This window comes from Varanus komodoensis, unplaced genomic scaffold (genome assembly GCF_004798865.1).
Source record: "Varanus komodoensis strain SLA01 unplaced genomic scaffold, ASM479886v1 scaffold15, whole genome shotgun sequence".
Taxonomy (NCBI): Eukaryota; Metazoa; Chordata; class Lepidosauria; order Squamata; family Varanidae; genus Varanus; species Varanus komodoensis.
Genome location: NW_025335440.1, coordinates 27,390,284 through 27,417,030, shown reverse-complemented (window position 1 = coordinate 27,417,030; position 26,747 = coordinate 27,390,284). Strand labels below are relative to the sequence as shown.

General features: G+C 42.9%; 1 protein-coding gene across 1 annotated transcript in view; it reads right to left on the bottom strand.

The window, feature by feature from the left end:
- Nucleotides 1-8,964: 8,964 nt before the first annotated feature.
- The window catches only part of ZNF804B (zinc finger protein 804B), a 231,742-nt gene continuing 213,959 nt past the window's right edge, over nt 8,965-26,747 (bottom strand). Inside the window, exons 3-4 of the mRNA XM_044425099.1 lie at nt 13,748-13,878; nt 8,965-12,487 (exon numbers count right to left, since the gene is read on the bottom strand). Coding sequence (XP_044281034.1) covers nt 8,965-12,487; nt 13,748-13,878 — 3,654 coding nt within the window. The remainder of the gene's footprint in view (nt 12,488-13,747; nt 13,879-26,747) is intronic.

Below are 26,747 nucleotides of genomic sequence, written 5' to 3'. Positions count from 1 at the left end.
TACATGCAATTTTTGCATAATGTACACATTTTGCAAGAAACTTGCCTAGTATCATGGATTTCGAATGCGATTTTCCTTGATGTACATTTTTTGTACACGGACTTGATTGCAAAATCCAGGGAAGTTGTGAATTCCAAAGGATAACTGAGCCTGCTTGTATTGAGTAATATGACATTCACTAAGTTCACATAAAAATGCAGGCTGAACGAATCTCTCTCCTATCCCTAATTGCAGAAATTCTCAAGTTCTTCAAATCTGAACAACAGCAAGTTTTATTTACTTACATCCATCCCTGGTAACCCTCTGTTTCTCCTTTTTTCTAGTGCAGCTTGTTTAAAAGGAGATTTGTGTCTTACAGAGAGGTTGGCTTCACCCAAAGGGGTTGCCAGAAGGTTGGGTCTTAGCAGATAGCTGTAGAGCTAATTACACAGATCAATTTGATCCAAAAGACCTACTCCATCAATATTTCAAGGGATTATATTATAAACAAAAGATGTTGCTGACTCCAGTGGCAGTGGGATGATGGTGGTTTGTGCTTTAGTAGGAACTGTCCATGGTCCTGGAACTCCTCCCCAAAATAGCTTCACCTCTGTGGAGCACCATGGATAGTTTTAATATAGTGATGAAGCGCCATAGAATCCATCTCTTTTCAGTTCATGGCCTTCCTCTTCTGCTTGACCCTGCCTTAAATGCAAGTTGAGCCAACAGGAAGTCTGCACACACTTCTGGATCCCTGGTTGCACAACCAGCAACCTTCTCCGTGTCACGTGCAATGGAAACAAGGGCCACAACTCATGTGTGCAAAAGAGTGATGCTGCTTGTGCAGCATTCACAAGTTCACTTCCTGGTGTGCTTGCCAGGAAGTTGCACTCACAAGCCATGAGAAGGTAGGCTAGCGTCTGGGGAGCTGAGCCCAGGGAATCCAATGGATTCCTACCTTCAAAATGGGTTTCTCATGCATCACTACCTAACTCTTATAAATATCAAAAGAGAGGCTGCTGTAGATGGGGAGCTCCACTGACAGAGTGACCAGCCCGTCCTAGTTGTACTCAGAGTAAAATATTTCAGGAATCTTGTAAGTGGTCATACTCCTGTTCTTTGTCCACAATGAGACAAACTTTCAGATAATTTAGAGGTTTGGGAGAACATTTTGACACCCTGTCCCAAAGCATCACTTTAATCCTTAAAATACAAATAGATGAACATTTTGCACGTATGAGAGTAAAATTCATCACACTTTAGCAAAGTGTTTTGCTTTTTCCTGCAAGTAAGTGCTTTCTGTGTTTGAAAGGCATAACTGTTGAAGCAGCCCTGACTGAGGCAGCCTGTGAACGCTTAGGATGGCACCAAGCATCATTCCCAACAGAATGACCCCCTTGCCACTCAGGTCCGCTATTACTGCATTGCAAATTCACAGAAGAGAATGATTGGTTGAATATTTATTTATTTATTAGATTTAGCTCCTACTTTTTTCTTTAAAAAACCCAAAACCTCAAGGCAGCTTACATCATTCTCCTGCTCCTGCTCTCGGTCTGATCCCCACAACAACAACCCTGTGAGATAGGCTGGACTGAGGTTCTATGACTGGCTCAGATTCACCCAGTTGGCTCCATGGCTGAGCAGGTGCTAGAACCCAGATGGCCTGAGTCCCAGTCCAGTCTCCTTAACCACCTCACAACAATGGCTGCCAGTGAATGGTACAGGGGTGTTTCTGGTGGAAGAGGGGAAGGGGAAACTGCCCTCTTCTTCACCTTTTAGAGTGGCATTGGGCTTCTGGGATGAAGGGGAAGACTTGCCAGTGCATCTGTAGTTTCCCTTTGACTGGTGCCCATGGTTTTATTTTCCCAGAATGTCCCAGAATGACACTGGGACCTGGCATGACAGTGCATTGTTCCAAAACACAATTGCATGATAAAAATGCCGACCACCAGCCCGGAGAGCTGACTTTTGAGTCTGCCGCCCTCACAGTGCTCCCCATTCCTCTGAAAGGAGCTGAAAGTGAAGGGGAGCACAGCTACTGCTAATACGGCAATTTCGGTGTGCTGAGCAATTTCCATGTTTGTATCGCAGTCAGTACTGCTCTGTAGCTTATGGGCCATTATTACTTCAGTTTATAAATAAGAAAATGAGGTTGAAAGAGACCATTCAATGAATCTCTGAGAAATGTGGGAATTTGAGCTACATCCATATACAGCACTTTTTCTATTGGGTCACCACTACTTTCAGTCAGTCTGACAGGTTATGGTGAGCATGCCGGAATATTTTGAGCTATTTTCCCAGGATTTGTAGAGAAAGCTTTAAAAAAGGAGCAGATGAAAAAAACCTTTAGGACACAGTCTGCTTTATATCCAAGGCATATCTAATCATGCAAATCCTATTGACTTTCATGTGCATTGTCACTCTAAAACTCTTTATCTTTTTGGAAAATGACCCCTTGCAATTACCTGCTGAGTATATTTACTCTGCTTTTAAATCCAAATGAGCTACATGGGAAGAAAAAAGCAAAATACCTGGTGATCCAACTAGTTATTGACTTAACAGGTGGAAAATGTACTTTGGGATGTGCATGTGTATTTTACAGTCATTGTTTTATCATCACAATATTGTAAAGAGAAAAATGTGTCACTAGAGGATTTAAAAAGTCACTTGGTCTGTATGATTTACACTGCAGCCTTAGGCATGTCTATTCAAAAGTAAGTTCCATTTAATTCAATAAGACTTCCTCCCCAGTAAGTGTGCATAGAACTACAGTCTAAATAATGGAATTGCAGCATGCACTTTCTTTTTGGGTGGCTGGTGTGAAGTTGATTCTCCTGTCATATGTAGCTTCTCTCCCTGGCTGAGGCATCCATTTCCTCCACATGCAACTGACTGTGGGATGCTTTCCCTTGCTGCTCGCATATCATGGATCTGATGTGCAGGAAAATACACAGAAAGTTAGATGGATCTCCCCTTGCAGGTGAAGACCAGACTGACACGATGGCTGTGGATGGTCATTATCCCTTTGAGCACATTCAAATATTGTTTATAACCTTACTAGTCTTCCTTTTACACATGCACAAAAACACTCATGGTGGTTTACAAAAGCAAAATGGACCCAAGCAAAGCACTACATTCTGGGGCACACCCTTCCTACTGTATACTGACGCACACAGAGAGCTTATTTTTCCAGAAGTACCTGCAACGTCTTCTCCATCCACATGTAATGCATTGATGGGTATTGATCACAGTACTGGTGCCTACAGGCATTAGCAGAAATATATGGCATTGGGATTAATTGGAAGCCTGGCCACTTCACGACAGGCAAACTTCTCCAAGTAGTTCAGGATTGTGTTTCGTGACCCTTTATCATCACAACTCCATTTCATGGCTTGAGCAGGATTGGCACCCTCCTCTTCCCAGCTGAGGCTCCATCCTAATCTGAACTCTGCAACTGTACTGTGGGAACACAGCCAAAACCTTCAGATGAGAAGGTGTCTCTGCCAACAGCTCAGCCACCGCTGCAGATGTTTAGGAACTGCAGATAATTTATTAGCACCATTTGCACTGAATCAAGCCCCTGTTCACTTAGGAACAAAGAGAGGAATTGCTTCTGTCTTGACCATCCTACAGACAGACAAATACCATCATGCTGATTTTTGAAAGTTATAATGTAAACAACTTCAAATTAGAAGCAAGATGCAATTGCTGATAGACCTTCAATTTAGCTATGCCTGCATGCACACCTAAAACTCAATGGCATATTAAATCAATATTTCATTCTACTAAGCTACTAAACCTTTCAGATGAAATAAATTTATTTTTGGTTGCAACTAATAAATTATATTTACTTATGTATGAAAAGCTGCTCCATATAGACCTAAGCTGTATGTACCAATAATATCCATAAAGAAATAGCTATGAAGAAACCAACTCACTAAATAGTAACCTAATCTGTTATCTATGTACAAAATCAACTATGTCCTAAGTTGTTGATCCTTTCAATGGAATTTTGCTGCTTTTAACCTAATCCCATGCAAAGTTAATTTTACAAAAGTCCACTGAAAATTGCACGCACAGCTAACTTTACACAGGATAATACTGCATTGGCAATATTCTGAAAACCACAGGAGGAATAGATGAATAACTTACCAAGAGCTGAATTTAATCCAAATTCATACCCTACAAGAGCTGCTTTTTACCAGGTTATCAGGAATCTACTAGTCTGGCGTCATTAACATTTTCCCCTTCCCCAACAGCTGCAGTATATTTTTTTTTAAAAAACTGACTTATTTGATTACTCTTCTTATAGGGAACTCATGTGGCAACACTTAGAACTAGAAGAGAATTTCATACCTCCCATCTCTATTTTTTAAAAAATAATAAACTGCTGTTGAGAGCCACTGCTGTTGGAACTAGACCGGGACTTTTCCACTGTGTGTGTAAATGTCCCCTTGGAAAGCCATGCTCTCCAAGCTGCTTCCTGTACAATTAAGTACTGAAGCTGCTTCCTGTGCAATTAAGTATTCTCTGGCAATTAAGCTTTATCCAGGACTGAGCTGGCCACCCAGTCTGGCCACTGGGTCCTTCTAGAGAGGAAGTAATAGGGAAGTTTCAATTTTTCCTGAGACTTCCCTATTACTGAGGAGCAAGATGCTCTTGCTGAGGAGTAAGATCTTTTACAGAGGACTTTTGAAGGCGTCCTATATTTGAAAGGTTGTCCTTTCTTGTATAATGATAAAGGAACCATCTAAAAGAGCAGCTGGGCTCTGAAATTGCCTATCACTGGACAGCAGATTGATCAGGGTACACGCTGAACAAGGTTCACAGTCTTCCACACTATGGTGAGATGTACTGTATTTCTATTTAAATTATAATAGTTATTTCTAAATGTGCACATAAGCATGTAAATTACCATTTTATGCTAATTGGTGCCCTTTTTGTCCTCTTTTTGGTGATTCATGTCCTCTTGGAGATTCATAACTGGCCCCTATTTTAAGGTCACCTCAGACAGTGCCTATACATCTGCCGTGTCAAACTTACTTTTTTCTGTCAAACAGAAGTACAGCTGAGCTGAAAGCTTTGCCCATTGTTGGGAACACATTTCAGCGCGTTCAGTTCAATGCCTCTTTTGACAGTTGGGCAAAACAAAGACTTGTTCTTTTTCACTGGAATCTTTTGCTACCTATCTCAGCCAATTATTTTCCCCCGTAGTAAATGCTAGGCTCACCTTTAAGAATAATCCATGGACAATCAAGAGGTATCCAAGGGAAGACTCGTGCCACACTGCAGCTAGGGACAAAGGTCACACCATGCAATTAGTTGAGGGAAAATATTTCTACATGCAGATCCCAATCAAAGGGTGAATATTAGGAGCAACTCTAAACAAGACAGTGTTACATTAGGCAGTATCTAGTTAGATGCTAGCACTGATGAAAATTAACTTGTGCTGTCATCACTGATTTACTCCACCAATACAGTAACCTAGCAGAATAGGTTCCCTAGAAAATCCATTGTTTCAGGTAATGTTATTGTTGTTGTCTATAGACTCCTTGTGTGAATGTTTGTTGTTTAGTTGAAAAGTTGTGCCCAACCCATCATGACCCCATGGACAACATTCTGCCAGGCTCTCCTGTCCTCCACCATCCCCCAGAGTCCACCCAAGCCCACACCCACTGCCCCAGTGACTCCATCTAGCCACCTCATCCTCTGCCATCCCCTCCTCCTTTTGCCATTAATATTTTTAAATGTTTTAGCAGTAGTGTGATAATGACAGACAGTGAGAAAGAGTTCTTGTTCCAGCATTCCATATATTATTTTCAGCATTTATTAATCCAGATGTTTTCAAGTGCATACTACACAAACCAAACAAAAATAACACTTAGAAGATCGATGCCCCCTGAGAACATCCAGCAATGGTTTCTATATCTGCCTTGCGGGGAAATCTGTATGAACTGGGTTGCCTACAAAGATCTGATGGTTCCTGATGGCACTATATGCTGCAAAAAGCATAACAAGTCTATCACACGGCACATTGTTCAAATAATCCAGTTCCACATGTGTCACTGTTTAATAGCCAAAAGAATAGTCTTGCCACAATGATTTCAGCTCTAGTAATCACCCAGTTGGGCTACCATATTATAATACATGGTGCATGGGACTGCCCTTGAAGATAACGGAGAACTTAACTGATATTGGAACCACATCGCACCAATTCTGAAAGAGTTACACTGGCTGCCACTAGGCTTCTGAGCCCAATTGCAGATGCTGGCACATGCCTTCAAAGCCTGAAATTGCTTGGGACCCCAAAACCTGAAGAAATACCTCACTTTGCACCAGGCTGCCTATATCTTACAATCGTTAAAGCAAGTTCTTCCCCCTAAACCCTTGTTACGTACTCAGAAATAAAGACTTGGGACACTATTTTGAGTCGTTCTTTAAAACAAAGCAAGCAGGTTTTTCAGGACTGGGTATTTTATACATTCAGGAATTGATAGCCCCTCTTTGAGAGTTTTCTAACTATTTGTGTGTGAGTTAATGCAGTGTCTTTGCTTACTGCTGTCAGTTTCTTTCATTAATTGTTGAAAGGATATTGTGCAAAAAATATTTAAGAAACAACTTTGCCAAATTTGGCTAGTGATATATATTCATTATTTTACATCTGCTTTCATTAAAATGTTGCCCCATTGCCTTATCAGTTGAAATGGTTCTAAAGAACACATCAATGGTTTTTGCAGGATATTTATTTATAGAGCAATTTAAACAACTCTAAGAACACATGCTATTAAAAAAAGAAAAAAGAAATAGCCTAAAATCAGCATTAGAGCTTCTTGGGTAAATTAAATGCATTTTGATTTTGTGGATTAAAATACAGAATAATTTTGTCCCATTGCTGCCTTACTTTGTTTTTGGTTTTTGGTATGATACTTAAAAATGCATGAGTGACACTCTTTATGCTATTAAGCTTTTTATTGAAAAAAATTATTGCATGAAACAACATTCCCAGAAACAACTTGAATAACCTAAAAAAAAGCTGCATTTCATGTTCAATAGTGCAATTCACTTATCTACTTTATAATATAAAACACTTTTTACAGAGAATACAAAACAAATAACTAGTTTACAGATTATATTTGCCAGAGTATTATTTAGTTTTAATATAAACTAAACACTTTGAAAAATGAATCAAGTGGCTTTTCCTTTTTCTTTCTTTGCCTTTTCTTTTCTTTCTTTCTTTTTTGGAAAACTGCATAACAAATATACATGTTCAGTATTTTACACAGATGCTTTAATAATAGGAAAACCATTACAATTGATGGATTGGGCTTACCTGATCATTTTTCTCCCAGCACAAAGTGAACTTTTCTAACAACTCTGCCGTGAGACTGGGATGGAGTTGTGATTTGCAAAGGATGCAAAATGCAGTTTGAGGACCTAATTTCTGATGCTTTCGAAATACATGGCAGCCTGCAAGTTCATTGCATGTTGGATCCTTCTTAGGGTTCATTTAGGTACAGTGTGTGAGAACCATGATCAGAGATCCTACTGGGAGGTGGACAACTGGATCACGGCTGAGGCACCGAGGGAGGCATTAACCCTTCCCTTACAGTGCCATTCTACATATGACTACTCAAAAATTAACCCCACTGAGTGCAAAGGAACTTCCTGCCAAGTAGGTGGGCATGGAAAAGAAGCCTTAACAATTTAAATAGCCCACTTCTCTGCTGGGAAATAGTACGTTCAGAGGACAGCTGAAATCAGGAAGACCTTGTGGGCTGAGGGGCTGAATGCCCCTCACCGGATGCCTGGTCCCAGTCCTTTGGGAGTCTCCTGCCCCCAGGCTGCTGCTTGCAACTTCTCAGAGCCGGTCCTGCCTCAGACACAGGTCTCTGCAGATCTCACCAGTGGGTGAAACTGGAATTTTGTGATGGGACAAAAGTGACGGAGGCACCGCTCCCTCCCTCCATTTCACTTAGCAGGATGACAATCAGCCAGGACAATCAGCACAAGGCTGTATATCAGTACCCTGAACCAAATTATTTTACTTGGAAATACTTACATTTCATATTAATGGCTGGCTTTCAAGTCACTATAAATAAGGTCCACCATCCAAAACTGAAAGATACTTAGTCTTACTAAGATCATGGATGTTATAGTTTATATTTGAAGCTTAGGATTTAGGTGTCTTCCACTGTGTGTTTTAATTTCCACAATCCTAGACTATCAAAATTATTTCCATGTGCCTTCTTAATGTACTTGAAACAGTATACTGACCCGATCTCTTTGATGCTGGGGATGTTAAACTGGGTTGCACAACCTTCCAGATAAATTAATCATAATAATAACAACCCCACCCCCCAGCACACCAATTTGTGTATCTATGTGCCACATGATGCTTTGACTGATTTGGCAAAGCTGTTTGCCTAGGAATTGGCTTCTTATTCTGGGTGAACGCCTACAATTCTTCCCAAACAGGGAGAAGAAAAGTGGATTTTGCTGTTAGCACTAAAATAGCACCAGCCTAGATTTTGTGCCCATGCAGTGCATATGGGGATAATACAGCCACAGGTGAATCATATATTTGTTGCTTGTTTCCTTTTTAGAAAGATGTTCACTGCAAATGTACAAACGTATTTCAAAAAACCCACTGCAACATAAAAGTCCCCACTGAACCGTAACATAAGCTGTAAGGAATGAGCACGGTGTCGTGTGACATGACTTCATTTATCAGTTTGATGATCAAATTAACATCCATGTGCTGTGTCAGCCAATCCGTGCTTTCCCTCAGCATTCTGGAGGCACTCTCGGTATAGAAGCCATAACTTCCCATAAGATGTGCAATTAGTCTACTAAATGGGCATTTCCATTCCAAATTGCTTTCGGGAGCATAGGGAGATAACTTTGCTATTTTAAATAATACAAAACAACAATTACATCTGCTTTAAAAATGTTCTTCATTTCTGGTAACTGATGCCTCTGCCATGGTCAAGAAGGATGCTGAAGTTCCTGACCCTGGAATAAGGGTTGAATGAAAGGATTGAGATGAATTGCTGAAGAGGCGGCCACATTCAGCTGCGGTGTGAATAAGGTGGGGATGAATGCCGTGGGGGGCAGCGGTGGGAGTGCCAGATGGGGCGGGTGAAATGGAGTTGCTGACACCAAGTGGAATGGGTGCCCCGCCAGTAGTGCTGAGTGGGCAGGCATGAAGGTTGGCGCGAAGGGGGCCAGCGAGATCGGCGCAAAAGGAGACGGTGTGAATGGGTGCACGTGCCGGAGGGAAAGATGGCTGCTGTGGGGATGGACTCCCGCGGACAAAGCGAAGCTCTGCAAAAGCGTATGGTGGAGAGTGGCGACAGAAGAGCACTGCTGGACCGGAGGAGGCTGGGCAGCTGGGGAGGCCGAGAAGGCGGCTGGCCCTGCGGCAGGCAGCACTTTGAGATGCTTTGCCACAAGCTGTTTCTGCATGTGCTGCTGAGCCTGCAGCTGAAGAAACCTGTATTTGTCTATCTCATCGGGGGAAAATGTTATAGGCTGCTGTGTTAAGGGAGAGGAGACACACTTAGGGCTCAGTTCAGTCTTGTTTGCTGCTTCACTGGACTTATGCATAGCACTGTCAGAGTTACAGTTTAGATTATTCCCTTCCCCTTGATTCAAGGTCACGTTTGCATTGTCTTCTTCTTTGGTCTCTGTTAGATTTGGAACAGCAGGATATCTATGAGAAGGGAAAGCACCAAGAAAATTGTTTGGCACTGGGTCACAGCTTTGCAGAAGGGCTTGCATTTCACCAGTTAAGAGATGTGACTGCTCCTTTATTGCTGTGTCCTTTTCCATATTCGGGGCCTGATTGCAAGTCCCTCTTTGAATTAAGCCTTGCAGCAGGCAATTACCATAGTCAGCACTAGCTGTAAGAGCAACGTTATCTATTGCGACTGGATCTTTGTCTGTGCTGCTTTCCATTGGGCTGCTTTCCTGGTTCCACACGCCGCTGGTACTGAAGCTGAGGGCTTTCTGGGGTGAAGGTAACATTGCCTCACTGCCTGCTGAAGATGCACATTTAATACCAGGTTGACTCAAGGGGGCTGCTACCCCACAGGCGTTTGCGCAGCTCCCCACATTCTGACTTTGCTCCTGGTTTTGCTTTGATTTCACCTTCTCTAGAAGCAGCCTGGCAGTTAGGGACTTCTTCTGTCCCACTGCTTTTCTTCCAAAGGGGTTGATTGAGCAAAGGCCAATATATTTTGATGGGCAACTTGCATGTTGGCAGCCTGCATGTGTAGAGTCCAACTTTCCTGGCTCTGCACTGCCATTGCTGTTCACATACTTTTGGAATTTGTCCCAGTCTTTTGCAAGGGATCCTGAACTGCTGCCTCTTGTCCAGGTGCAACTTGATGATCTGTCGCTGCTTCCTGAATCTTGGATTGAAGAACCTTTGGAGCTGCTGTAGCTCCTGCTTCTGCTGTGTTTACAGAACGGGTGTCTCTTTCTGCTTTGCTTTGATGCATCTCTTTGTAGTAAATGCCTATTCCTTGAATGCCTTTGATATTTTCCTGTGTGCCTCTGTGTACAGTTTCTAGATCTTTGACTTTTTTTGTTGAAAAGGCAGTCCTCATCTGCATCATCAGAAGATGAAATGCAATTGTGCTTTTTGTGTTTACATTTCTGCCTTTCAACCGGCTTTTGTTTCCTTTTGCAACAAAAAGGCAAATGACTTCTGCTGTGATCACTTGATCTGTGACTCGAGTAGCAACTTGCATAACTAGTCACACTGCTAACACTGGTGTCAGAATAATTAGACTGTCTGTCAGAAAAGGGCTGCTGCAAAGAAGAGAATTTCCAGCAACCAGCAAAACTCCCATTGCTTTCTTTTCTCAAGCACTCTCTAGGGGAGCCCAGGTTGTATCCGAGGATGGAATCTTTCCCACTGTCACTTATGTCACTGGTGCAGCTGACCAAATCCAGCTTGTCTTGTCTTTGGGAATACATTAAATCGCATTTTGCACATTTTTGCTTTTTTGTCCTAGACATGAAGGGATAGATACAAAGTTTTTCAGTTACTTCACCATCCAGAGTTCTTTCACAGTTCTGCAAGTGCTGTGCTAAAGACTGCATCTGCGCTGTCGTATGAGGACGCGTAATTCTTGTGTAATGCCTTTGTGAGCAATCAAGGTGAGCAGGCACTTTAGGTATGTTTTCATTCAAATAATCTGACACGTACTTTGGAGCACTTGGATTGATTTCATTCTCTGTGTCTGAATCTAATTTTGGCTGGGACTTTTTGAGGCTTAGAGCTCGTTTCTTCTTCTTTGGCTTCAGAGACTGATTATCTTGTTCATTGGGCTCTTGCTTGTTCTCATTTAGACCCGAGGCTTCGATCCCATCAATGTCCATAGTTTTTGAGTGCTCTTTAGGACTTTCAATGTTGACTTCAGGATGCCCAGTGTCTCTATGTGACAAGGAGAGTCTAAAATCAAAATATAATGGGTTACAACCATAGGAAATGGAAGGTTCTGTTTTTGTAAACAAAAGAAGTTCAGTGGGCCACCGCAAGGCAGTGTTGCCATCTTTACTTAGAACATGAAGAAAAGGCAATGCTTTAGGCTTAATTTCATGAACCAGGGTTTCACCCCTAGGTGTTTCAGCAGTTGTATTCATCGTTTTTGAGCGATCAGGAGATTGGTTGAATATACAGGGATTGTAGTTAACCTCAGGTGGAAGTCCTTGCTGAGATGAACGTTGGGCTGAAAACTTGGAGACACATTCTGCTAACAGGACATCACTGTGCTTGTACGTGTTTCGTTTCACACAAACATTGCTAGGTTGGCACTGCAGGGTAACAACACTTTCCAAGGATTTCTGGGTGCCATTTGATGGTCTTCCAAGTTCTCTTCTAGCAGGGGACTCCTCACATTCCAAACCTGGAGGATGCAGTTGGTCTTTACAAAGTGAAAGTTGAATTCCCACTTGCTCTCGGTTGACCTGCTGATCATTTTCTTTCTGCTTTTTATTTTTCCCAGCCAGACTGCATGCTACAATGGTGTCTGGGTGCCCTTGAAGTGTATTTAGCCGTTTTGGCACATTTGCTTTCCTCTCATCACTCATATGTATGCAAGCATGGCACTCCTTGGGTGTTTGTTTTGCTTTATGCCTAGGTGAACCGGTACAGTCCTGCACTTCTTCCATGTTTTCACTGAAGACAGATGCAGATGACTCAAGCCTCAAATGGGCTTTTTTAGAGAAGGAAAAGGACACCCCGGCCCGATTACAGGCATTAGTGCCACAAGAAAAGGCTGGAGAAATGCGATTTCTTAGCAAATGCCGCCTCTCTACGCAGGACTGGTTCCTGCTTAGCAAAAGCTCCTCTTGTTTCCCTAAAGTGCTGCTGCTGAGACTTTGTCCTTCAGTGTTCTCGACTTTCCCTTCTTCAGCTAAGAGATGTTTTTCTTGTAGTTGTTGCTGTTTTTCTACCACCACTTGGGGAGTCTTAAATACAGGCCTGCATCCAGCAACACTATAAACAAAGGATACAATAAATAACTTGAGTTAAACATGAATTCAAATTTTCAGAAATTGTTAGCAAAGTTCATTGAGAACTATTGGCACGAGTCATTACTATGAAGTCCATCAACCAGCAGCATCAAGGATGTTCTGGAAGGCATCTAACGAAGATAATGGAAATAACTGGGGAGATACAGTTGCAGAACAAATGTCTCCTTAACTGTTCCAATGGTATGGAGATTCATGGACACTATGCGGGAGCAGGTTCACCACAGTCTGAAAGGTTGGTATGATAAATGGTATCTTTTTTGGTATGTATGACTTTCCAGTGAGTGCTTAGCACAGCATGCTGGAGAGCCAGAGTTGTATGCTGGTCAGAGTGTCGGACTGGGGCCCTGAAAGATCCAGGTTGCAGTCTCTGGTTGGCCAGGAAGCTCTGGGTCAGCCAATCACTCTCATTCATAGGGCTGCCGTGGCTAGAGATGACTTGATAGCATGCAACAACGACTACAGATCTTAATAACAGTAACGATCAGAGATGACTAAACCAGGAGGCCACTTTTATGACACTTACTACTCTCCCTCCAAACTGCCTCATCTTGCAGACTGCGCAATGAACAATGAAATTGTTACTGTTGCGTCATATAAGATGCAGTGCCCAGAAGAGAAGAAATGAAGGAACAGTCCAACACGCTCCTTTTTGGCACTTGAGTCACAGTGTGGGTACTGGAAGGGCTTACTATTTGCTCAGTGCTATTGCTACATAGTCAATGCTGCTTATCTGTGCTGTGACTATAGTGCATTGGCAATGTGATCCCTGATAGGCTAGGACCATATAACAGGTCAGAAGAGTTAGAATGCTACCAACCAGTGGTCAGGAGAAACAGCAAGCAAGGTTAGAAAGGTGTGAAAAAGATCGGCTTATTAAGCAGAGTGAGTGCCAGGGAACTTTTCTGTTTGTACAAAGCTTCCTTTTTCCCCTGAAAATATTTGCTTCCCAAAACTCAGCACAGTACTATTAAAAATCATTCCATTCAGATCAGATTAGAAAAAAGGAAAACCTCCAGCCTTTAAATGCTGATGAATTAAGGCAGGACTTCCAATTTTATGGCTTGTTTGGAACCAAGAATAAATTTTAAAAAGGGATTTGCAGAACATGTGATTATGATCTGTGTAGTATATAAAGCAGAAGTAAAGTTATGGAGATTTCTTCTGGGACTGCTGAGGAAAAATGAGATGAGATTAAAATGTACTATAAGATCCAAACTCATACCATTCCGACTGCTTCCGCAGCTCTGCCAGCTGATGGAGGCGTTTGAGTGCTTTTTCCTGTTTCTTCTCATCTTTCCAGGACTTTGAAGCAACATTCCGTGCAAATTCCCTTTGTTTTAGCTCTTTCAGTCTCTGCATGAAAAAGGTACAAGAATAAAAGATGATGCACCTCCTTCTTAGTTCATTATGCATTTTTCTGCACACACAACCAGGCAAGAACATGAGGCAAAGCTGATAAAAAGCCATTATAATTTAACAAGTGATTCCCAAAGAGGTTTAGCTGTTTTCATCAGGGGAATTTATTTAGCTGCTATCTTGATACAAAATTGCATCTCTGTCTACTATACCTAGATGAGCCGTCTCCACACATAAATGACATAACCAGATGTAACAAGAAGACAACAACCCAAGACGCCAAAAGCAATTGCAAGGTTGAGCTGTGAGCTAGAGATGGTGGTGCACACCTGATTATTTTTGGGGAGATGGAGATGGGATCGCCCATTCAGTGTCTGACACTCTAGAATGAAAAAGAAAGGTAGATTTCAATTTCAAATTGGGTGGGATCCAGAATTAGACATATAGAACTAAGCTGGCAGAAGTGGACTTCCTCATCCCCTTCCTTCTTACAGAAGCCCCTCCAGTCCTCTCTGAAAATGCTACACAAAGGGTTGAGGGTCCTTGTTCAATGGATGAACTTTGGTGGAGGGCTGATGGGATCCTTGAAAATCAGATAGAGACCTCTTCCATCAGCAGGGCCTTCCATCAGCTGACTGCAGACCCTGGATATCCATTTACTGACCCATATTTCTGTATCATATTGGGTCTACTTGCACTGACCCATTGAAATCAGTGGTGCTTGAATTTTCTTGCAGTTAAGTGATATTGATTTCACTTGGTCTACTTTAAGTATGACTAGGTCTGGATCCAACCTGCTGTGTATAGGATTAGATAACCTGTGAACAGGATTAGATTTATACATAAATGATTAAACAGAAGACATGCACATCCACACTTAAAGAAAGCAATTTCTTGTCTAATATTCTCTAAAGGCATATTTCTATGCTAGTAAAGTATATATAGATGCCAAACCTGTAAAATTATTCCACATACTCTGCTTCTAGATATCTTATGGTTGATTCTGCACCTTAGCCAACATTTTCTTGCCAGTTTTTAATGAAACATTATATAGTTGCACTTAGCACTTGAATGCAACTTGAGAAATAAATTGTGTTGTTGGAAATGGACCCTAAAGAGCTAGTTGAATAAATCCCCAACTATTTTTCAAAACAGCATCAAAAACAGCTGCTGAATGAGCATATGTTGAACAGTGAGCATGGACACAAAATATGCAGTTGTGGCATTTGTATGGCTAACCAATTGCATGAAGATGCCAGCTTGCTTTGCATCCCAACAGGCACTGCTAAATAATATCAAAATAATTGCACTCATACATAGGGCATTCAACCAAGATAGTGAGCTTGGGAATTAACATGTATTAAGTGTGCAATTACATTTCTTCATGCCATTAGCTACCTAACTGGCTGGTGAAACCTAGTCAAATGTGCAAAAGTATGATTTATTTTATCAAAATCTATTGATTGGTCTTTGGCTCCTACAAATAACAATTGCAAGACATTTACACTAGCAAATGGGCACATAAGATGAGGAGTAAGAACATCCATTCCTCAGCACATGTGGTTTTATCTGACACTATGGGACGACTCGGAATATTGCAGACATGACTGCATGAGTTGTAACATGAACTGGCCAAAGGCTCTACCTGAGAAGGAAGAATTAGCAGACAACCAGGGCAAAATGCTACCATTGGCAGGTATTTGCTTAAGGAGACTCTGGTGCCCAAGTCCATGAGGGGGCCGGATAGGTTCTGGGAATGCAGAAGTGAGCAATACTGTAAATTATACCCCAGGACAGTGGAATTCACACTCTCAAGGCCAGGACAAGAGATTGAGTGCAATAAGGGCAAATAGTCCTCAACTGGGATCCATCCTGTGTTGTCACCCCATGAGCTGTCCAATCGGCGAAGGGGAGTAAAGAGAGAGCCTGCAGGGGCTCAGGGTACCTCTTTGAGGAGGGGTTTTCACTCTTGCTGCCAGACTCCTTGCTAAAGAACCATGTGGCATTGATCTGTACAAATCGCACAGTATCTCTGTATATAGTTAGGCTAGGTGAAGTTTTGTTATTTTGTGTCCAAGGAGGCAAACCAGGCCTGGGGGTTTTGTGGGTTTCAACTGAAGTGTGTCTGTGCTGCTCTTCAAATCCCCCTTTCCTTCCCCTTTCCTTCTTGTGTGCATTTGATGCCTATACAAGTTTTAGTATCTTGCACCCCTATCTTTTAACCTTTTAACCTCCAGCAAGCACTGACACAAGGAGTGGGGAAGAACTGGGTAGAACCCATGGCTTTTATTCAAGCATTGTTGCCACTTGTTACAATGGACTGACAACAGACAGCTACTGAGAATACATGTCAAGAAATTCGGATTGTGCCCCAGATTTTTATCTTGTAATTTAGACTTAAGCCACAAATTGATGCAACACAGACTTAGCAGAACATACTGGGCTGTTTCTACCTGTTCATCAGAGAATGATGGGGGCTTAGTATTTGGCTGGATGCTACAAGTGTGTTCTACCTCAGGTTGGCTGAAAAGTAGCCAATTAGCAAGCCCAGCTCAACACTAAAGTGCATCGTGTCCAGCACCTCTTTGGTAATGTTGGATATCCTTGACTATTAAGATGTTATTGAAGATGGGGCTGTAACCAAGTCCCATAAGAACAAGTTAACTAGGCATTGCACTGGGCTGGGAGGATTTCAGAGATTTACTGGAATAAACAAAGCCCTGCTTACATTATGTTTTGAAAACTCTGGATTTACTTTCAAAAGAGGTTATGTTTGATAAGGAGAAACAAAAACAATTTTAGAATAATTTATTTTTCTAAATAGACAGAAAAAAAGCATGAATGCAGCACAACCAATAAAAAGATTTGGAAAATGTCTTCAAAATTCCAACCATAAAATCAGTACGATAAACTTATTAAACAGCATAACTGGAATGCATGTCTGAAGTGTAGAGTATTAACCATCTAAGCAATTGGCAGAAAGAGCAGTGGGAGAATTCACTTTCACCATGGTAACTGGCATTCTAAAAATAACTTGAAAGGCTATTACTTTTCAGGATTAACCATGTCAGAAAGACAACTTTAAAATTAACTGATTCATTTCTGTTTGTTTTCCTGACTCACAAAACTAAACTGCTGATTACGGAGAAATGGGTTCAGTAGCCATCCCATGTCCAGGTTACATGCACAAATAGTGATTCGCCTTTGCTGATGTGCAACCTTTATGCATTTAGGGTGCAGTCCTCTGGCCTTCTGTTGTTGTCTGGTGGGCCACTGGGTGGAATGGAGCCTTAGCAAAGTCCCAAATACAATTTGGAGGTAGGACTCCAAAGGCCGAGCCCCTGCTCTGCCCCTCACAGCCAGCATGGAAAGAACCTGTCCAACTGACTTACCCAAGGATGCAACTTGGAGTGGAGAAAAAGTGGTGTACCAAGAACATGAGGAGAGAAGGATGCAGGGGGAAAAGATTTCCACTGATTTATACAGGCATCCCAGCCTACTTCCTTTTCTCTCCTGATGTTTAATCTAGATGGTCAATATGGCTGGGGAGATAAAAATCAGGGCATGAGACGCAAGGGTAGCAGAGACTGCATTGCTTCAGTCAGAATATAGCAACTTAGTTGCATCAAAGGCAGGTTTGATTAAGACTGGGTCCTAAGTTGGCTAGCTATTACTATCTATATAGCACCCTTTTCTTTCTTTTTGTTAAAAAGCCAGGCCTTTAAAATGATCAAAGCATAGCATGCAGAACCACAAAACTTCCAAGGGATCCATGAGTTTCCTCTTCTCATCCCTGCTTACATGCTAGATGGGCTTCAGGGAACCCAAACATTGCAAGTGCAGAACAGGAGGTAGGAAGCCCTTTGTTATTCTTTGCACCACGCCTGGTTCCTACAGGCTGGCTTAGGACAGACAGGAGGCTCTGAGATGGGAGCTCTACATCTACTAGGCATCACTTACTCCATTTATTCTGAAGTTTCTCACGGGGCACCCCTGCCTCTTGGAGCTCTGTTCAGAGAAATATCAATGGTCTTTATCCTTTCCAAATAAATGGAACTAAATACAAATCCATGCAATTTATTTAGAAACATAGAAAAAAGGGGAGTCAGAAGGGAAGAGTCCACTCTTTCCTTGAACACCCTCACTGATGGGGCCTCAACCACCTCCCTTGGAAGTCCATTCCATATCCTGGGGTCCTAACCATCAGGAAGTACTTCCTGATGTCCAACCTGAAGCCTGCTTCCTTGAGCTTTGCCCCATTGGAAAGTATCCTGCCCTCCACTGCAGGGAAGAACAGATCATGGCCCTCCTCCACATGACACCCTCTGACATACCTATTTCAAATCATCCTCAAGCATATGAACGGCTGCCATCCCCAAAAGTCCATTCTGCTGAGTTCAGCACATTTTCAAACATGAGTGTAGATTCCTAGCAGTAACTCTGCAGTTCCAGGAGATTTTTCAAAGCTGTTAAAATACTGGAAAGCATTTCCCAGAAGAGGGGGATTGAGGGAGACAAGGGGAAGGAAACTTTTTTTCCCTTGGGATTAGAGCTAGGATTGGTCCTTCGGATGAAGAGGTCATGTTCATTTATGTGATTCCTCTCAGTAGTGAAAATGCAGCTGTTGTGAAGCTCGGCCACTTAACAAATAGCACTTACTTGTATCACCAGAGGCAGGCAGATGATAAAATTTTGGAGAACCAGGAAAACACTTCACCAACCATGAACATGCAATCAAGTGGCCATTTAAAATGTAATTTAAGGAAACCAGCCACTGTCAAAAGGACTCAGCCTCAGACATTCATACCTGTTGCTAGGGTTGTGTGATTTGGGAAAGTGCATTTGATTTTAATTTGCTGCCCAGGTTCTAATTAGCTTCTAAATGGATTTTTAATCTTTTAATTGTTCCTCAGGAATTTGCTTGCTGTGTGGGGAGAGCTGGTCGTGTGTATATAACACTGAAATCTTATCTTTGGTTTACATAGTGGTTTATAATTTTTCCTGGTGTGCAGGCTCCTCCCTTGTAACCCTGAATCTGATTTATTTACTGTTAAAAGGAAAGTTTGCTGAGTTTAAATACACAAATGGAACCACAATCCCCTTAAAATATGCATCAGCACAGATTCAGCATTGCAAGAGTGACTTTCTATCTTTTTGGCTTAGTGGGAGCCAAGTGATTCTGAGAGTTGTGTTGAAGACAAGGAGAAATAGGGCGGCCGCATCCTCTTCAAGTTGCTCTTTCATTTCTGAAACAATATGCCATTGTTGTTTGGAGCCTTGCTAGTGTAGCGCAAGAATAACCTTGTGCAGCCATAAGAACTATGGAAATGAACAATATGCTGAATAACAAAACAGTTCACTGCCTTGATTAAACCATTTCCTGTTTGTTTCACACAAACAGTAGATAACTACAATGCATATATATTTCTAGTTCATATGTCTTCTCCAGGCAATCTTGTGAATAGCCTTAATTTGTCTCTAGCTGAAAGACAACATCTGTACCTCAAAGTCAATGCTTTCAAGAAGGTTTTGCTTTGCTTTACGTAAAGTGAAGGAGGTTGGTCCAGCATCAGATCTGGGCACACCTCTAATGGTGACCAGGCCACATTATTATAAATTGAATAAATAAGTAAATAAATAAAATATTCTCTTCTTCCACTGGTGCGTATTTGTGTTCTCTGAGGGTATATCAGTGGTACATGTATTTAGAATAAATGGAGTAAGTGATGCCCAGTGGTGGTGTTTATTCTCTTCTTCCATTTTTTCCAGGCACCTACTATTTATGAAAGGTGGCACAGTGGTTTAAACTGCTGTGCTGAAGGGCTGGTTGATCAAAAGGTCGCCGGTTTGAATCTGCACAACGGGGTGAGTTCCCATTGCTCTGTCCCAGCTCCTGCCAACCTTGCAGCTCGAAAGCATGCAAATGCAAGTAGATAAAAAGGTACCAATTCGGTGGGAAGGTAACAGCATTCCATGCACTTAGGTGTTTAGTCATGCCGGCCACATGACTACGGAGACCGTCTGCGGACAACGCTGGATCCCTCGGCTAGGAAACGGAGATGAGCACTGCCCCCTAGAGTCAGGCATGACTGGACTTAACGTCAAAGGGAAACCTTTACTTTATTTATTTTTTTAAATGTATTATTTATTTATTTAGGAGACTTCTATGCCGCCCCATTCGCTGAAGCCTCGGGGTGGCTCACAATAATAAATAAATAAACACAATATAAAAACAATACAATTTGAGTCGACCTGTCCAAGAATAAAATAAATAAATAAATAATATTAACAATTAAATAACGTTTGAATAAAAAGGTCTTCGCCTGGTGCCAAAAAACACATAACGATGGTGCCAGGCGGACCTCTCTGGGGAGTGCATTCCATAGCTTGGGCGCCACCGCAGAGAAAGCCCTCCTCTGAGTACTTACCCTCCTAATATCCTTCACGGAGGGTTCCTGGAGAAGGGCCTCTCCCACTGATCTCAAGGGGCGGGCGGGCACATATGGACGTAAGCGCTCCTTTAGGTTACCAGGACCCAAGCTGTTAAGGGCTTTATAGGTCATAACCAATAAATCCTGGACTTGGGCCTGGACTTCAATGGGGAGCCAGTGAAGCTGACGGAGAACTGGAGTCATGTGAACATAACACCCAGTCCCCGTCAGCAGCCTGGCAGCTCTATTTTGAACCAACTGAAGTATCCAGACCATCTTCAAGGGCAGCCCCACGTAGAGCACGTTACAGAAGTCAAGTTGGGAAGTCACCAATGCATGTGTCACTGTCGCCAGGCAGTTGTTCTCCAGGTAGGGACGCAGCTGATGGATCAGCCGAAGCTGAAAGAAAGCACTCCTCGCCACCGCTGTCATCTGAGCTTCCAGTGAAAGCTCTGGGTCGAGGAGCACTCCCAAGCTGCGGACCTTGTCCCTAAAAGGGAGTGCAACCTCATTCAGGACTAAGTTCAGGTGCCCTTCCCCGAAGCCTGATCCACCAACCAACAGGACCTCCGTCTTGTCTGGACTGAGCTTCAGTTTATTGGCCCTCATCCAGCCCATTACCTCGGCCAGGCACCGGTTCAGTACAGCCACTGCCTCACCTGGATTGGTAGAGAATGAGAGATAGAGCTGGGTGTCATCAGCGTACTGATGATTCCGCAGCCCACACCTCCTGATGACCTCCCCGAGCGGTTTCATGTAGATATTAAATAGCAAGGGGAACAAGATGGAACCCTGCGGAACCCCATGGCATAGTTGCCATGGCACAGAGCCATAGTCCCTCAGCATCACCTTCTGGAATTGGCCATTGAGATAGGAGCGGAACCACTGCAAAGCAGTGCCTCCAACTCCCAATCCCGCTAGCCTATCCAGAAGGATACCATGGTCGATGGTATCAAAAGCCGCTGAGAGGTCCAGGAGAACCAACAGGGATGCACTCCCCCTGTTCTTCTCCCTGCACAGGTCATCATACAGGGCGACCAAGGCAGATTCAGTACCGTACCCGGGTCTGAAGCCGGACTGAAAAGGGTCCAGATAATCAGTTTCATCCAAGAGTGTTTGGAATTGTCCCGCCACCACCTGCTCCAATACCTTGCCCAAAAACAGGATGTTGGCCACTGGTCTATAATTAGTGGCCATCTCTGGATCCAGTGACACCTTCTTCAGGACTGGTCGGACCACCACCTCCTTTAAAGGGGCAGGTACCCGGCCCTCCCTCAGAGAGGCGTTAACCACTTCCAAGATCCAGGTCCCTGTCCCGTGCTTGGCATTGTTAATTAGCCAAGATGGGCAAGGGTCCAATAGGCAGGTGGTGGGACGTACTCGTCCAAGCACCTTGTCTACATCATCAGGCCACAGTACTTTGCCTTTACTATTTTTGAATATCAGGTCAGGGTGCCACTACTGAAAAGGGTTAGGCAGGTAAATCTGAGAAGAAGCAAGCTAGGTGAACTCCAGATGGTGACGCTGATCCCTGAGGAGAGCACAGGCCCGTTTGCAAGGTGTTGAAAACCCTTCAAATGCACAGGCAAACCGCCTTGTAGCAGCACCTCTGCTTTCTCTGTCTTGTGCCTTCACTTATTGTCCTCCACTCTGTCCTGTACTATTCCCAGGCACTGATTCAGAACTTCACCACCTCACCTGGATTAGCCAAAACGGGAAATAGGGCGGTGTCTTCATACCAATGACATGCCAGTCTCTGTCTCCAGATGGTCCCTCTCAGTGGGTGTCCAGAAGGGAGGATGAGGGGAGCATTTCATCCCTTGATCCTAGACACCACATTCTTCCTCACTTTCATTACAAACGGGCAAGTCTCTGCACTTCCAGAGGATCAGAGACAAAGGGCAGGAAGGCGTTGCACCAGCCGGCACCATGGGCAATTAGTCTTTGTCAAGATACCCCTGACTGAGTGGAAACACTAATGTCCAGATCAGAACAGGTTGGTGGAAGTCCTGTCTGCAAGCCTCACACACCCTGCCCCATTCCAGAAATGAGCATCCCATTCATGTTTATTGACTAGCAGCTACTAGATCCCAGTGGAATACAGGATACTGCCCCAGATGTGCAGCCATTGTTCTGCTTGTTCATTTTGTAAGCAAAATGAGCCTGCCCCTACCTTTCAGCGCTTTTAGCCATGGAATGAAGCCATAGTAACAACGGACACATTCACTGGCTGTAGACAGAACTTTCTGCTTTATTTAAAGCCTGCCTGTATGTATGGGTCTCATGTGGGAAATGATTGTATTTTCATGAAAAAAAATCAGAATCTATAATTTTAATTGTAGCTGTGAACTGCTTGTACTGTGTTTATGCCCCCAATAGAAGCAGCAGCAAAGACAGAAGTTCATGACCTTTCTAACACAGGTCTTCTTTGAAATGGTTTCTTCCCACCACCTGGAAACAAAAAATTACCCATGCACACAATATGCAGTTCCAAGAAAGAATTTGCAATTCCAAAAAGGAGCAAGGGAAGCTTTGCAGTTTAAAATAAAAGTCGTGCAAAAGTTGTGTGATGTTCATTACTGTAAAAATGTAGTTGCTGACAATATGAAAGGTAAAGTGAATAATCCAGTCTCCACAAGACTAGTAGCCATTGACAGCTTCATCATCCATTACTTTGTCTAATCTCTTTTTAAAGCCAACCAGTCTTTGGGCTTTCACCACCGTAATGCCTATAAGATTTCCTAAAACCAATCCAGTTGGTTTTTAGAGAGAGGGCCTTCTCTACAGTGGTCCCTACCCATGCAATTACTCCTTAGAACTCTAGAGCTGGCTCCTGTGGCTGCCTTTAAGAGGGGCCAAAGACATGCCTATTTTCTCTGGCTTTTAATTAACAATTACATATTGCATTTGCCACTGCTTCATAACTGAGCTACACAGTATTTCACCATGTTTTGTTTTAACAGGCTCATTTTTAAATTGCTTACATTTGAAATGGTTTTGTAATTTTCTGTGATTGAAATGTATCCCTTAAGTCAGCTTTGGAGGATGACCATCTTGAAATGTATTTAATAATGTTGAGAAACATTCAAGTTGCAGCAGAAAGTCAGGCAATTGGAGAGTAAAGGAGTAAACAAAAGGCATGGTGGGGCAGGGGGAGGGGGCAAAAGCAGCTGACAGTCTGCCTAGCACAGCCCATCTATGGGTCAGATGTGACTGGAGAGCCTCCAGTTGCTGTCCAAAGTAACAGGAGATGTTCTAATAGCCACTTTTAGTTCTACTTAGAGTAGACCAATTGAAATGAATACAATTTATGTTAGTCCTGACCAGCTTAAATCCCAGTCATTTCAATGAGTACTCTAAGGAGCACTAACACTGGATAGTAGCCGCTTGGCAGAATTCCCAAATAGTCCCATGTTGCACAGTTCCTATTAATTCCAATGGGTCTTGCCCAGGAACAAACTCAGAGCAAGAAACACACAAATGGTTATGCATGCAAGTTAGCATTACTGTATTCCAACTTTACAATAAGAGAGCTGTGTGTGAAGTTGCGATTGGAAAGAGCAGTCGTCCACAGACACTAAATTAATTCAAAGTTACAAATGTTAATTGAATGCTGAATAGGAATAAAATGATTGTTGCAAATGCAGATTTTCTCATGTCTTTTAATGAGAATCTACAGAAACACCGCAGTCCTACACACATTGTAGGGAAGTAACTCCCAGTGGAATAACCCAGAGCACAGTTGAGTGCACATGAACCTTGCCTTTCCCCATTCCTAGTGCAAAGCAGGCCAAACTGTGCACTGCAGTTGTTTTCTCTGAGAGTTCGTTTGCTCTGTAAGATCTGCTGGCTTCCTTTCAGGGCGCCCCCATCGCCGGGCTGGGTGGCTATATAGGACATATGCTTGCAGCAGTCCAAGTGCATCTGTTGGGTATCTACTGACTATGGTTTGGTTTTTGGTAGCTCATTGCTTCATTTGAAGGTTTTCATGGATGATTTGCTGTTTAGCCACTGGTCCAGTGACTGTGATTCAGTCTTTGTGGAGAAATGGGCTTAGATATACTATAACACCTTAAGAAATGCTCCAAGTTGTTTAGGTCTTCATATGCCAGCAACATAATCTTGAACATGTTGTGAGCCGCCCTGAGGCTTTGTTGCGATGGGGGCAGCATAGAAATGTTTTAAATAAATAAATAAGTATAAACATGGCTCAACAGCTAATTGGCCGCCAGTGCAGTTCTTTGGCCCGAGGGGTTCTGCAGACATAGCTGGGTGACACACTGAGCACCCAAGCTGCTGCAAGCTGAACCAGCTGCCACTTCCAAAATGGGCACAAAGGCAACCCCACTCAGAGCACGTTACAGCCAACATTGCAGGCTTAGCAATAGGTGGATTACCATGTCTAGGCTGTTCCTCTGCAGGAATGGGCATATCAGGTGCACCAGCTCAAGCAGGGAAGGGGTACTCCAGGCCACTGCGATCACTTGGGTCTTCAGCGACAAAGATGGGTCCAGAAGCTCCCCCAAGCACATCCCTGCTCCTTTCTACGGGGTGTGGCCTCATCAAGTGCAGGCCAAAAGTGTAATTCGCAGACCTGAAAACCACCCATCCTCTTTGTCTTATCCAGATTCAGCTTCAGCTTATTTGTCCTTATCCAAGCCATAATGCAGTCTAGACACTGGTACAGAATGTGCATGTCTTCCCCTGATCTTCAGAGTTGCATGTCATCAAAATAGCAGTGACACCTTATCCCAGTTCTCCCAGTTTAATTATCAACATGCCAAGGGATGGTATCCCAGTGCTGTTCTCTGGAATGAGTCCTGCAAGAAATGGCCAAACCTCTAGTGCCTCCACCGTCCAACTCACCGAGATGATCCAGAGGGACAGTGTGGTCAGTGGTATCAAATGCCACTAAGAAAGCAAGGAGATTATGGCTTGCATTCCCCCTATCCTTCTGCCCTGCCCCTCCCTCAGGGCAACCAAGGCTGATTCTGTCTCCAGACCAGACCTGGACCCAGAATAGAATGGATCCAGACAATCGGTTTCATAGAAGAATACTTGCAGTTGAGACACCGCTCCTCTCAAAAGCGCCTTACCTAAAAAAAGGAGTACTTGTGATTGGTGATAGTTGGCATAATTTTATGCATCAAGAAAAGTTTTTTTTTTCCAGGAGTGGTTGAACCAATACCGCACGCAACGATGAATTTACTGCTTCTCTGATCCATGTTCTGTCCATCATGGCTAGCTTGAAGAAGCCTTAGAGGGCAAGGGTTGATAGACCGTGTAGGTCATGCTGCTGCAAGCATCACATTCTCAGGCATTAGAAGATGACACCAGTCCCACAAACAGGATCAGATGATGCAGTGGATACCTCAACAGATGCTGCACCAACCATGGCATTCAAGTCATTGTGAAGGTGAGTGATTTTATCCTCCAAGTGCCATACAAAGTTGTCACAGCAGGCTTCTGATGTCTCTAATATTGGATTCACTAGGTTAGATGGCAGTAATCCTCTAACGGCTTTGGACAGCTGGCTGGATGCTTACTTGAAAAGACAGTGAAGGTGGCAAGGTTATTATCTCTCATTTCTGGTGTACTTGGAAACTTGGGGAAGTACTGACAAAAATGATGGGCACTGAGAACTGTCAGTTCAACTTTAAAATCAAAAGGATTACATTGCACTCCTCTTTGGTGCTCCTTCTTTCGCTGCTTTTTTGCCCTTTACTGGTGCTTTTCTATTAACATCCAGGTCTTTGGTCCCTGGCTACTGTGTGCAAATTAAACTTGCCTTAGCAGTCTTGCCTTATCCTCCCTTTGATGACTGAAATGGACAAGAAAATTAATGAGGCAAGACAAACTTGTGAAGGACTGACCAATGTTTTTTAAAAATAGGCCCAGTTTTCAGAGTTGAAAAAATAAGTATATGGACCCAAGTGTATTTTTGTGGCTCCAAAAGTTTAAAAAATGCTGAGAAAGGAGTGAAGGTCCTTTCAAAGTGCCAGTTCAGCATCAGTGGAAGGCCAGGCAATGGTAAGAATCTGAGCAGCAGGAAGTTTTGCTGCTCTTGCAAAGCAGCCACACAGCCATTTTCAACCACCAGCACTGGATTGTCCTGCTTCCCATCATGCGCAAGAGAAATACTAGAACATGGGTTTGGATGACATGCGAACCAGGTTACCATGGAATAATGAGCTGGCACATTCAGTTCTGAGCACTCTGGGCTAGCATGTGATTTGATTCCAAGACTTTTGTATATGGTTAGATATTTTTACCTTTTATTATTTTCATCTCCTAAATTCATTCCTCCCTTGCATCTGTTGTAAAAATTATAAAAGTAAAATGAATCTGTAATAGAATATGATCTAGCACTTAGACCAGGATTCTCAGAATTAATTCAGTTTAATTCAATTTAAATCAGTCCATTGAACCAGCTAT